The sequence below is a fragment of the Gopherus flavomarginatus genome, chromosome 1, assembly GCF_025201925.1.
Source record: "Gopherus flavomarginatus isolate rGopFla2 chromosome 1, rGopFla2.mat.asm, whole genome shotgun sequence".
Lineage (NCBI taxonomy): Eukaryota > Metazoa > Chordata > Testudines > Testudinidae > Gopherus > Gopherus flavomarginatus.
In genome coordinates, this window is record NC_066617.1 from 145,796,232 (window position 1) to 145,810,831 (window position 14,600).

At 45.0% G+C, this 14,600-nt stretch overlaps 1 protein-coding gene across 7 annotated transcripts in view; it reads right to left on the reverse strand.

Annotated features, from left to right (window-relative positions):
* The window catches only part of LOC127046359 (scavenger receptor cysteine-rich type 1 protein M130-like), an 809,546-nt gene extending 802,363 nt beyond the window's left edge, over positions 1–7,183 (reverse strand). For all 7 annotated transcript variants that reach the window (XM_050943267.1, XM_050943264.1, XM_050943280.1 and 4 more), the window contains exon 1: positions 7,053–7,183. In XM_050943267.1, coding sequence (XP_050799224.1) covers positions 7,053–7,116 — 64 coding nt within the window. In that variant the 5' untranslated portion in view covers positions 7,117–7,183. The remainder of the gene's footprint in view (positions 1–7,052) is intronic.
* Positions 7,184–14,600: the final 7,417 nt, after the last annotated feature.

Genomic DNA, 14,600 nt, shown 5'->3' on the forward strand with positions numbered 1-14,600 from the left:
CCCTGCTGCAAACCCTCCTGCTGTGGTAAATGATAACTGTTATGCTCTTCTTGATACAGGAGAGAAGGAATCACCCCCAACATTTAAGGAGGGGAAGCCTCGTACCCCTAAGGCTGGGAGGTCTGCTGCCACCACTGATAAGAAACGTAGGGTAGTGGTGGTTGGAGACTCTCTGCTGAGGGGGACGGAGACACCCATCTGTCGCCCTGACCGTTCATCCCGGGACGTATGCTGCCTGCCAGGGGCCTGTATCCAAGATGTTACAGAGGCATTGTCGAGGATTATCCGGCCTTCTGACTACTACCCCATGCTGCTCAACCATGTGGGCAAAAATGACACTGCGAGGTGTGACACTGAGCAGATCAAGAGTGACTACAGGGCTCTAGGAGTACGGGTTAAGGAGTTTGGAGCGCAGGTGGTATTCTCTTCGATTCTTCCTGTTGAAAGTAGGGGCCCGGCCAGAGACAGATGCATTGTGGAGGTGAATGCCTGGCTGCGAAGATGGTGTCACCAGGAGGGCTTTGGCTTCCTCGACCACGGGATGCTATTCGAGGAAGGACTGCTAGGCACAGATGGCGTTCACCTTTCGAAGAGGGGAAAGGCCTTATTTGTGCACAGACTGGCTAACCTAGTAAGGAGGGCTTTAAACTAGGTTCGACGGGGACAGCTGAGCAAACCCCACAGGTAAGTGGGGAACAAGACCTGGGATATGGGTTGGAAACAGGAGGGAGCACGAGCTATAATGGCAGTGAGGAAGGAGGGTCAGGGCAAACCTTGGAGGCAAGATCAAACCAGTATCTTAGATGCCTATATAGAAATGCAAGAAGTATGGGTAATAAGCAGGAAGAACTGGAAGTGCTAATAAATAAATACAACTATGACATTGTTGGCATTACTGAAACTTGGTGGGATAATACAAACGACTGGAATGTTGGTGTGGATGGGTATAGTTTGCTCAGGAAGGATAGACAGGGGAAAAAGGGAGGAGGTGTTGCCTTATATATTAAAAATGTACACACTTGGACTGAGGTGGAGGTGGACATAGGAGACGGAAATGTTGAGAGTCTCTGGGTTAGGCTAAAAAGGGTAAAGAACACGGGTGATGTCGTGCTGGGAGTCTACTACAGGCCACCTAATCAGGTGGAAGAGGTGGATGAGGCTTTTTTCAAACAACTAACAAAATCATCCAAAGCCCAAGATTTGGTGGTGATGGGGGACTTCAACTATCCAGATATACGTTGGGAAAATAACACTGCGGGGCACAGACTCTCCAATAACTTCCTGGACTGCATTGCAGACAACTTTTTATTTCAGAAAGTTGAGAAAGCTACTGGGGGGAAGCTGTTTTAGACTTGATTTTAACAAATAGGGAGGAACTTGTTGAGAATTTGAAAGTAGAAGGAAGCTTGGGTGAAAGTGATCATGAAATCATAGAGTTTGCAATTCTAAGGAAGGGTAGAAGGGAGTACAGCAGAATAGAGAGAATGGATTTCAGGAAGGCAAATTTTGGTAAGCTCAGAGAGCAGATAGGTAAGGTCCCATGGGAATCAAGACTGAGGGGAAAAACAACTGAGGAGAGTTGGCAGTTTTTCAAAGGAACACTATTAAGGGCCCAAAAGCAAGTTATTCCGATGGTCAGGAAAGATAGAAAATGTGGCAAAAGACCACCTTGGCTTAACCACGAGATCTTGTGTGACCTACAAAATAAAAAGGCGACATATAAAAAATGGAAACTAGGTCAGATTACAAAGGATGAATATAGGCAAATAACACAGGAATGCAGAGGCAAGATTAGAAAGGCAAAGGCACAAAATGAACTCAAACTAGCTATGGGAATAAAGGGAAACAAGAAGACTTTTTATCAATACATTAGAAGCAAGAGGAAGACCAAGGACAGGGTAGGCCCACTGCTCAGTGAGGAGGGGGAAACAGTAACGGGAGACTTGGAAATGGCAGAGATGCTGAATGACTTCTTTGTTTCGGTCTTCACTGAGAAGTCTGAAGGAATGTCTAATATAGTGAATGCTTACGGGAAGAGGGTAGGTTTAGAAGATAAAATAAAGAAAAAGCAAGTAAAAAATCACTTAGAAAAGTTAGATGCCTGCAAGTCACCAGGGCCTGATGAAATGCATCCTAGAATACTCAAGGAGTTAATAGAAGAGGTATCTGAGCCTCTAGCTATTATCTTTGGGAAATCATGGGAGACGGGGGAGATTCCAGAAGACTGGAAGGGGGCAAATATAGTGCCCATCTATAAAAAGGGAAATAAAAACAACCCAGGAAACTACAGACCAATTAGTTTAACTTCTGTGCCAGGGAAGATAATGGAGCAGGTAATTAAAGAAATCATCTGCAAACACTTGGAAGGTGGTAAGGTGATAGGGAATAGCCAGCATGGATTTGTAAAGAACAAATCGTGTCAAACTAATCTGATAGCGTTCTTTGATAGGATAACGAGCCTTGTGAATAAGGGAGAAGCAGTGGATGTGATATACCTAGACTTTAGTAAGGCATTTGATACGGTCTCGCATGATATTTTTATAGATAAACTAGGAAAGTACAATTTAGATGGGGCTACTATAAGGTGGGTGCATAACTGGCTGGGTAACCGTACTCAGAGAGTAGTTGTTAATGGCTCCCAATCCTGCTGGAAAGGTATAACAAGTGGGGTTCCGCAGGGGTCTGTTTTGGGACCGGTTCTGTTCAATATCTTCATCAACGATTTAGATGTTGGCATAGAAAGTACGCTTATTAAGTTTGCGGACGATACCAAACTGGGAGGGATTGCAACTGCTTTGGAGGACAGGGTCAAAATTCAAAATGATCTGGACAAATTGGAGAAATGGTCTGAGGTAAACAGGATGAAGTTCAATAAAGATAAATGCAAAGTGCTCCACTTAGGAAGGAACAATCAGTTTCACACATACAGAATGGGAAGAGACTGTCTAGGAAGGAGTATGGCAGAAAGAGATCTAGGAGTCATAGTAGACCACAAGCTTAATATGAGTCAACAGTGTGATATTGTTGCAAAAAAAGCAAACGTGATTCTGGGATGCATTAACAGGTGTGTTGTAAACAAGACACGAGAAGTCATTCTTCCACTTTACTCTGCGCTGGTCAGGCCTCAGCTGGAGTATTGTGTCCAGTTCTGGACACCGCATTTCAAGAAACTTGTGGAGAAATTGGAGAGGGTCCAGAGAAGAGCAACAAGAATGATTAAAGATCTTGAGAACATGACATATGAAGGAAGGCTGAAGGAATTGGGTTTGTTTAGTTTGGGAAAGAGAAGACTGAGAGGGGACATGATAGCAGTTTTCAGGTATCTAAAAGGGTGTCATCAGGAGGAGGGAGAAAACTTGTTCACCTTAGCCTCAAATGATAGAACAAGAAGCAATGGGCTTAAACTGCAGCAAGGGAGATTCAGGTTGGACATTAGGAAAAAGTTTCTAACTGTCAGGGTAGTTAAACACTGGAATAGATTGCCTAGGGAAGTTGTGGAATCTCCATCTCTGGAGATATTTAAGAGTAGGTTAGATAAATGTCTATTAGGGATGGTCTAGACAATATTTGGTCCTGCCATGAGGGCAGGGGACTGGACTCGATGACCTCTCGAGGTCCCTTCCAGTCCTAGAGTCTATGAATCTATGAATCGATTCAAGTGATACCATCATAGGACCTAATCACATGAGCCACAGTATCAGAGGCTCATTCACCTGCACATCTACAATGTGATATATGCCATCATGTGCCAGCAATGCCCCTCTGCCATATACATTGGCCAAACCATACAGTCTCTATGCAAAAGGATAAATGGACACAAATCTGACATCAGGAATTCTAACATTCAAAAACCAGTGGGAGAACACTTCAACCTCTCTAGCCACTTGAAGGTGGCAATTTTGCAACAAAAAAACTTCAAAACAGACTCCAAAGAGAGACTGCTGAATTTGAATTAATATGCAAATTAGATACAATTAACTTAGGTCTAAACAGAGACTAGGAATGGTTGGGTCATTACACTAATTGAATATATTTCCCCATGTTAAGTATCCTCACACTTTCTACGGGTCATCTCGATTATCACTTCAAAGGGTTTTTTTTTCTCCTGCTGATGATAGCTCATCTCGATTGGCCTCTTACAGTTGGTATCCGTATTTCGACCTTTTCATGTTCTCTGTATGTATAAATATCTTCTTTCTGTGTGTTCCAGTCTATGCATCCAATGAAGTGGTCTGTAGCCCACGAAAGCTTATGCTCAGATAAATTTGTTAGTCTCTAAGGTGCCACAAGTACTCCTGTTCTTTTTGCTCTAGCTAAGTGCACACACAGTTCTGTTTCCCTGCACACAGTAGAAACTAAGAACAGCCGGCAGTTTCCTTGCTCAGAAATCCCCCAGCCTGCCCCTCCAGCGAGCTCCAACTGGCTTTGTTTCTTTTCTGCTTCCAGGATCCTGGTCACAACTCCTTCTACAGGCTTCTCCCTCCAACAGACACAGTCCGATGCCAATATCCTGGCCCCTGCATTAGCAACAAGGGAAACTTCTGGTTTAGCTCTGCCCTGCCCATGTGCCCAGTGCCTTTGGCAGTAGCCCCTACTATCTGCATCAGTTTTTACTCCATAAAGGATCTTGATTGCTCCATCTGTTGAGCCTAAAAGAGAGTTCTCGCCTTGCCATTGGCTCTCATGAGATCTGTGATTGTCTTAGGATAGAAGACTCCCCAATAGCAGCCATCAGCACCTTTCAGCTATCAATCACATTTACATACTGCACCTATCATATACTGGGAAAAGTAGCTACATGGGGTGATATCCCCTACATTGTAAACTCCCCCGTGGCATTGTGTCTGTGTCATGTGAAGCAAACTCAAATTTCCCATAGAAAATAAAAAACTATCAAAGGGATGATGCACATTTCCTCATCAACTCAACAAAAATACATTGAGCTGAGCATGTGCTTGGCATAACTATATGACGCTCTCCCACAAGTAACTGGAGAGTATTTTATGCTCCCCCATGTCACTGGGTCTGCATCATGTGAAGCAGGCAAATTTCCCATAGAAAATAAGAAATATTCAGGGGATATAAACATTTGCTCATAAATCCAACAAAAATGCACTGAACTGAACATGTGCTTGACATCACCATATGACATCATCCCACAATCGTGCAGTAATTTATCCTTTACATGGTAATAATTGTCCATCCCCTGCAATGTCAGTCTGAGCACCAGAAGCCACCATAGAATCCTCTGCTTTTCGGTCATGTACAGCTGTGTCATGGGCTCTAATCCCAGCACATTATATCTGAACTACTTGGGAATCTGAAATATAAACTCCAAGTAACCTGCTAGACTGTTTGGTTTGCTCAGGATTTTTGGGAATCAGGCCCCTAATCACCACACAGTTACTGAGCTGTCTGTGAAATAAACATTAGGGCAGGTTTTCCTCTAAAACAGTAATTTAGACTGACATTTCTGATTACCAACATCAGGCTAGCGCAGCAGCACATTGGGGTCCCATGAGCCAGTTACAGCTCAGCAGTTCACTGCCCTGCCAGTCACATGGATCACTCTCATGCTGTTAACACCAGCCCAACAGGTTCCAGCCACTGTATTATTTTAATCATATCTGGGTCCCACATTCGATTTTAATCCTACTGCTAATAAGTTTTGGAGTCTCTGGGCCAGATTCATGTCCTAAAATGCACCAGCACATTCTGATGTACTCAATGGTCTGTCTCCCCCACCCCACCCCACCCCACCCCCACCCCACCCCACCCCACCCCATTGCTGTTGAGTCTGCCTTGAGCTTGGACACTGCATGGCAAGGGGCCTGCAGCCTCCTCTGTGCTGGAGGAATGAGAGCAGCCCTGAGACTGGGCAGGGGCGGCCTTGAGGGAATGGAACCAATGTGTCCCTGAAAGGCCCTGATACAGAACCTCTGTCACGCAGCTTGTGCTGGTCGGGCTTCTCTAGTCTCCATCTAGGATTCAAAGCTTCTCTGCTCCAGCAGAAACCCTGGGGGAGGGAGGCAGGGCTCCTGCAGGGTAAATCTTCCTGCTGGCAGAGCTTCCAGTACCCTATGGGCACAAGGCATTGCAAACTGCACCCCAACACATGCACACACCCCTTATCTGGGAAGAATCCATTCTGGGTTTATTTGGATAAATACTGCTCACTTCAAAATGACGAAACTTTTACTGGCTTCAGTGAGTGAACAGGGGAGTAAGGAGCCAAGACTTGGCTGTTGGATTCAGGGCCAAACAGACATTTCTGTTGGATCCCAAATTATTGATGTATTTATTGGGATTTAAAATACTAAAGCGATGCCTAACCAAGACTGTTGGCACCCGGATGGCACTGATAACATACTCAAATCCCTGCAGCATGAAGTGACCATTTCAACAGGAACTCAGCCAGCCAGGCACCTATAGAAACTCCTTTCCACCCATTTCTCATTATTTGACGCACAGCCTGGGTCCTTCCTACCCCCAAACAAGTGTCTTTTGCTGTGTGCCCAAAAGGTCACCAAATTTGAGCAAGTTTCAGAGTCCTGGAGGCCTCACAGAGAACATCCTGTCAACCACCCCTCTTCTTTATAAGAAGGGGAACCAGGTCAGGTGCCCCTGCTAACCATAGTGGTGGCAGTACAACACGGGGAGAAAGGTGATCCCTCAGGGAGGCCGGTTCAAGGCCATTAAGGACTTTATAAATCCTAACCGACACCTTAATCTCAACCCAGAGCTGGGCAGCCAGTGCAAATCCTGGAGCGCGGCTGTAACATGCTCCCAGCGAGATATACTGATCAGTGAGTCACTGCCAGTTGCACCAGCTTCGTACTCTGAATGGTTCTAAGGTGCAGCCCCACATTAGGGTCATATGAATAGTCCAATCTCCAGGTAACAAAAGCCTCAATAACAGTGGCAAGGTCGAATCCCGAAAGGAAAAGTCACAACGTCTTAGCCAGACACTGGTATTAAAAAGTTGACTTTAAAAGTTACCTCCCTAGTTCCAGTTAACCCAGCTCCCCTGGTGAAACACAGAGGAGATTTACCTGCTACATCCTGAACTGCGAGAAGAAGAAGCCACAGCACCAAAGTGGAGAGATGTCCCTTCATTGCCAGCCTGACTTGCTGTCCCCTCCTCTCACTGCACTGGCTGCACCTAAGCACCTGCCAGGGCTCCTCTGTGTCTGACAAGTGATAACAAAGCAGTGGAAGGGAAATATATAGAGTCAGAAGCTGGCATCAGCTGCATGAAGGAACCAATAGCAAACCCACCTGCCTTTTTAGTTATTATCAGTGGTTTTATCTGTGACTTTATGCAGCTAAAACATCCAATAAAACTCAAAAGCAACAAACATCACCATATATGAGTGATGAGCCCCCTCCTGACGTCAGGTTTACCACAGCCTCAGATCATCGGGTAACCCCCAATCTCTGGAGCTGGGAGAAAAGTTCTGTACAAACTGTATTTGTGCTGTTTCTCGCCCCAATAGATTCTATATCATATTGAACATGAATTGGGAGACATTAGAGGCAGGTTATTTTATAAACTAGGAAAGAAATTCCTTGTGCCAAAGGTGATCGTTACAAGACAAACTCCCAGTATTGGACATGCCCAACTGTAGACAAGGACAACTCACTAGAACCAGGTTCTGTCACTCAGATCAGCTTTATAGAAGAAGAATTACTCAGCAGCATCTGAAATACTGACAGTTCTTCTACTAATAGAATTTGGGTCACGGGTGAAAGTGGGCCAGTACGACGTACTCTTAAAAAGTGGCTACTGGTACCAGACTGTATGCAGCCACGGCAGCGCTTTAACATCATTGCCCCTTTCCCTCTACCCCCACAGGCCGCCAACATTGGGGGGGGGAAGGGGCATCTGCCCCGGGGCTGGCAATTTAAAATTTAAATCACCATAGGAGCCCCGGGCGGCACAGGCCAGGCAGTGCAGATGGCCTATCTGGAGGAGGCTGACCTCTAGCCCTACCCCTGCCACTCAGGGCCCCACTCCTTCTGGGGCTCGAATCCAGACTCTATACCAGTAAGAGCTTAATGTTAATTTCATCCTGGCCTTGGGGTTTCCTGCCTAGACTATGATTCTTAGTGGTAGAGGCAGAGCTTAGGGCTTCCTGAGTAGGCCATGACCCTCTCTTGCAGTAGCAGGATGTCCTGCACACACTATGCCCATCAGTGCTGTCAGCAGGAGGAGGGCTCCTTGGAAACAAGTTTACTTGACTCATGGGACACAGACAATTCAAGGAACAGGCACAAGGCACGGGGCATATAGCACAGAACAATGTCTGGCTGGCACCATACCTACCTCCTGCTCTTCCTCAAGAGAACTGTTACAAGTACTTGGATTAAGGGAAACGTCTTTAACTCTTTACCTTTGCATTTTCTCCCATGCTGTCTTTTCTGTATGGAGAAAAATCCCTGAGAAAATCTATGCAACCAACACCTGATCCTCCTTTGAATCCCTCCTTGAGACTCTGCTCTGTTGTGATTCCGGAAAAACACTTGACAGTGAGTGACTAGCTTGGCAGGGGTGGAGGTGTGGCTGTGCCTCTTCCCCTTTCTTCCCTCTCTTTATTTTTGCCAAACTCCTCACCCCAGTCCTGCCATTCCCCTCATTCTGCCCTGCCACTACTTGAACAAATAATAATGACAAAACAGGAAATTGCACCAAAATAGAGTAAGGGCCCTACTGTCAATCAAACATTAACCCCACCCCTTGATCCCTGTCCACCTGTCACAGGAAGTACTGCCCATGGGGGTATTACTTCCGAGGTCAAGCCAGACACATCACTTGAAGCAAGGTGTGTCATGTGACCCCTCTGAGAACTCCTCCCACCTCCCTGTACCAATCAGGATAGGTTTTGCCCCCTTAGGACCACCCTGAGAGGCAATTTGACCAATGACGGGGAATTCTGGGGCAGCGTGACCTGTCCAGAAGTGAGTCATGTGACCCCTCTTAGAACTCCTCCAACCATCCTCTACCAATCAGGAGGGGTTTCAGCTGCTGGGACCCACTCCCAAGAGGCTATTTGACCAACTGGGGGAGTTCTGGGGTGGGGTGACCTGCCCGTAAGTGGTCCGTGTGACCCCTCTAAGAACTTCCGACAATGCCCTCTACCAATTGGGATGGGTTTCGGCCACAGAGGACTGCCCCTAGAAGAGATTTGACGAAAATAGGGCAGGTTCTGGGGCTGCATGAACCACCCAGAAGAGGGTCATGTGACCCTTCTGAGAACTCCTCCCACCACCCTCTGCCAATCAGAGGACAGCACCACTACCCCATAAGTCCCAACTCTAGGCAGAAGAGGCCATATCTTCCCAAGAATGCATGTTTTAGAACTAGTGGAGATGCTGAGAGGAAACATGGACTCCTTCACCCTCCCTGTGAAAACTTCAAACTTTGTTTTAGCCCCGAGGGCCTTCGACCATCCCCAGAGAAAGTGCTACATCATCAACAGTTCTAAGGAGGAGGATGGAGCGGCCGAGGGGAGTCCTTTGGCCCAGCCATTGATGGGTATGTCCAACCCCAAAACCCAACTGCTTGTGAGACACCCCAATGATTGTGATGGCCTGCTCCTTGGAGGAGGAAGGCAAACGCAGCTCAGGGAAGTCACTGGTGGACAAGATGAACAGAAAAGATGTTGCTCAGGTAAAAGAACAATTTAGAAGTAATGTTAGAGGGTGTGTGTGTGTGTGCGCGCGCGTGTGTGTGTGTGTGTGTGTGTGTGTGTGTGTGTGTGTGTGTGTGTGTGTGTGTGTGTGTAATGGGGTGAGGAACTGGGGTTATGTAAATCTAAAAACAAGCTGTTGGAATTTACATTTGTTTCTTTTCTGAAAATCTCTCGACAGTTCGCTGATGCCTTTCTAGAGGACCCAGAAGCCCTGGACAATGTTGCATCAAACAGCGAAGACAAACTGGGCCACCTTGTTTTTGCTCAATGCCAGTACAAATTGTTGAAGATGACGAGGATGACAGCTATGAGGAGTTTAGGAGAAGGCTTGGCATGGAACTAACTGAGCCAGTGCCACGTTGTGAGTGTAAAAAAATCTTATGGACTATGGCTTATTGCTGTTTATGCTGTCCTTAATCACTCTCCTAGGGAAAGCTTTTCGAAGTTTGTGAGGGCTGTGTCATAGATGCACCATGTAACTGTGTAACATGATGGCTGTGTAACCTGGACTTCAATGGGTATAAACTGCAAGCTCCAGGGCCTGTGTGTTGAGCTGTATTTGGAAAGTTTATTAAACACTGTTATTGCCATTAGTGATGCTATGCAATGTCTGTGCTTAACTCAAGAACATTTAGCCCAAGGGATGACATGGATAAATGCTGTGGAGACTCTGACTGTGTTTTGAAGAAAATGACCAAACCAGAAGATGCTGCTTACGGCATTATATTGACCATCTGGTCCACACAAAAAGTTACAGAACTCTGCTTAAGAAAAAGACTATTTGTAAGAAATCTATTAGGATAAAGTTAGAGAATAGTGAGGGGACAAACATGATATAAAACTTGGTAGCTGTAAATAATTAAAGCAAAAACTATTGAAAAGGACTTTATGACTGTCTGTGTTTCTGTTAGAAGGTTTCTGTGTCCCTTAAATGAGCTAACAGTTTTAATGGAGCTTCTTGGTGTGTTTTCAAGGAGCTGTATGTCTTTTAAATTAAAAAAAATATAGTTCGTGAGAACTTCGCTCTTGTGTCTCTGGGTAAAAAAGACCCATTTACAGCAAAAAGCTGAAATGTATCTTGTAGAATCTTGGGTCGGGGGAAAACCCTAAAAATGTGTTTACAATTAAAAAAATAAACAGGGATGGTTCAGACATGTGTTTGAGTACATTAGAGCTGACCTACCGTGTTGAACTGAATAGTTTTAACAACACCCCCACTGAATAGCCAGGGTGACTGAGATTACCCACCCTTGTTGCCATTGGGGTTAATCGTATCTGTGATTAGTAATTAAATTTGATGTGTGTACACCCACAGTAAGAGAGGTGAGTGGGTGAGAATGTTGTGCTCTGATTAATATGAAATGAAATAAAACCTCAGAACAGATGAGCAAAGCCCACAGGTAAGTGGGGAACATGGAGACCTGGAAGATGGATAGGAAACAAGAGGGAGCGTGGTCCATAATGGCAGAGAGAAAGGAGGATCAGGGCAAAACTGGGAGGCAAGATCAAACCAGTATCTTAGATTCATAGATTCATAGACTCTAGGACTGGAAGGGACCTCGAGAGGTCATCGAGTCCAGTCCCCTGCCCTCATGGCAGGACCAAATACTGTCTAGACCATCCCTAATAGACATTTATCTAACCTACTCCTAAATATCTCCAGAGATGGAGATTCCACAACTTCCCTAGGCAATCTATTCCAGTGTTTAACTACACTGACAGTTAGACACTTTTTCCTAATGTCCAACCTAAATCTCCCTTGCTGCAGTTTAAGCCCATTGCTTCTTGTTCTATCATTGGAGGCTAAGGTGAACAAGTTTTCTCCCTCCTCCTGATGATACCCTTTTAGATACCTGAAAACTGCTATCATGTCCCCTCTCAGTCTTCTCTTTTCCAAACTAAATAAACCCAATTCCTTCAGCCTTCCTTCATAGGTCATGTTCTCAAGACCTTTAATCATTCTCGTTGCTCTTCTCTGGACCCTCTCCAATTTCTCCACGTGTTTCTTGAAATGCGGTGCCCAGAACTGGACACAATACCCAAGCTGAGGCCTGACCAGTGCAGAGTAAAGCGAAAGAGTGACTTCTCATGTCTTGTTTACAACACACCTGTTAATGCATCCCAGAATCACGTTTGCTTTTTTTTGCAACAGTATCACACTGTTGACTCATATTAAGCTTGTGGTCTACTATGACCCCTAGATCTCTTTCTGCCATACTCCTTCCTAGACAGTCTCTTCCCATTCTGTATGTGTGAAACTGATTGTTCCTTCCTAAGTGGAGCACTTTGCATTTATCTTTATTGAACTTCATCCTGTTTACCTCAGACCATTTCTCCAATTTGTCCAGATCATTTTGAATTTTGACCCTGTCCTCGAAAGCAGTTGCAATCCCTCCCAGTTTGGTATCGTCCGCAAACTTAATAAGCGTACTTTCTATGCCAACATCTAAATCGTTGATGAAGATATTGAACAGAACCGGTCCCAAAACAGACCCCTGCAGAACCCCACTTGTTATACCTTTCCAGCAGGATTGGGAGCCATTAACAACTACTCTCTGAGTACGGTTATCCAGCCAGTTATGCACCCACCTTATAGTAGCCCCATCTAAATTGTACTTTCCTAGTTTATCTATAAGAATATCATGCGAGACCGTATCAAATGCCTTGCTAAAGTCTAGGTATATCACATGCACTGCTTCTCCCTTATCCACAAGGCTCGTTATCCTATCAAAGAACGCTATCAGATTAGTTTGACGTGATTTGTTCTTTACAAATCCATGCTGGCTATTCCCTATCACCTTACCACCTTCCAAGTGTTTGCAGATGATTTCTTTAATTACCTGCTCCATTATCTTCCCTGGCACAGATGTTAAACTAACTGGTCTGTAGTTTCCTGGGTTGTTTTTATTTCCCTTTTAATAGATGGGCACTATATTTGCCCCCTTCCAGTCTTCTGGAATCTCCCCCGTCTCCCATGATTTCCCAAAGATAATAGCTAGAGGCTCAGATACCTCTTCTATTAACTCCTTGAGTATTCTAGGATGCATTTCATCAGGCCCTGGTGACTTGCAGGCATCTAACTTTTCTAAGTGATTTTTTACTTGCTCTTTTTTTATTTTATCTTCTAAACTTACCCTCTTCCCGTAAGCATTCACTATATTAGACATGCCTTCAGACTTCTCAGTGAAGACCGAAACAAAGAAGTGATTCAGCATCTCTGCCATTTCCAAGTCTCCTGTTACTGTTTCCCTCTCCTCACTGAGCAGTGGGCCTATCCTGTCCTTGATCTTCCTCTTGCTTCTAATGTATTGATAAAAAGTCTTCTTGTTTCCCTTTATTCCCATAGCTAGTTTGAGCTCATTTTGTGCCTTTGCCTTTCTAATCTTGCCTCTGCATTCCTGTGTTATTTGCCTATATTCATCCTTTGTAATCTGACCCAGTTTCCATTTTTTATATGACGCCTTTTTATTTTGCAGGTCACGCAAGATCTCGTGGTTAAGCCCAGGTGGTCTTTTGCCACATTTTCTATCTTTCCTATCCAGTGGAATAGCTTGCTTTTGGGCCCTTAATAGTGTTCCTTTGAAAAACTGACAACTCTCCTCAGTTGTTTTTCCCCTCAGTCTTGATTCCCATGGGACCTTACCTATCAGCTCTCTGAGCTTATCAAAATCTGCCTTCCAGAAATCCATTGTCTCTATTCTGCTGTACTCCCTTCTACCCTTCCTTAGAATTGCAAACTCTATGATTTCATGATCACTTTCACCCAAGCTTCCTTCTACTTTCAAATTCTCAACAATTTCCTCCCTATTTGTTAAAATCAAGTCTAGAACAGCTTCCCCCCAGTAGCTTTCTCAACTTTCTGAAATAAATAGTTGTCTGCAATGCAGTCCAGGAAGTTATTGGAGAGTCTGTGCCCCGCAGTGTTATTTTCCCAACATATATCTGGATAGTTGAAGTCCCTCATCATCACCAAATCTTGGGCTTTGGATGATTTTGTCAGTTGTTTGAAAAAAGCCTCATCCACCTTTTCCACCTGATTAGGTGGCCTGTAGTAGACTCCCAGCACGACATCACCCATGTTCTTTACCCCTTTTAGCCTAACCCAGAGACTCTCAACACTTCCGTCTCCTTTGTCCATCTCCACCTCAGTCCAAGTGTGTACCTTTTTAATATATAAGGCAACACCTCCTCCCTTTTTCCTCTGTCTGTCCTTCCTGAGCAAACTATACCCATCCACACCAACATTCCAGTCATGTGTATTATCCCACCAAGTTTCAGTAATGCCAACAATGTCATAGGTATATTTATTTATTAGCACTTCCAGTTCTTCCTGCTTATTACCCATACTTCTTGCATTTGTATATAGGCATCTAAAATACTGGTTTGATCTTGCCTCCCAGGTTTTCCCTGACCCTCCTTTCTCACTGCCATTATAGCCCGTGCTCCCTCCTGTTTCCAACCCATCTCCCAGGTCTTGTTCCCCACTTACCTGTGGGCTTTGCTCAGCTGTCCCCGTCGAACCTAGTTTAAAGCCCTCCTTACTAGGTTAGCCAGTCTGTGCGCAAATAAGGCCTTTGCCCTCTTCGAAAGGTGAACGCCATCTGTGCCTAGCAGTCCTTCCTCGAATAGCATCCCGTGGTCGAGGAAGCCAAAGCCCTCCTGGAGACACCATCTTCACAGCCAGGCATTCACCTGCACAATGCATCTGTCTCTGCCAGGGCCTCTACCTTCAACAGGAAGAATTGAAGAGAATGCCTATATACAAATGCGACTACGACGTTGTTGGCATCACTGAAACTTAGTGGGATAATACACATGATTGGAGTGTTGGTGTGGATGGGTACAGCCTGCTCAGGAAGGATAGACAAGGGAAAAAGAAAGGAGGTGTTGCCTTATATATTAAAAATG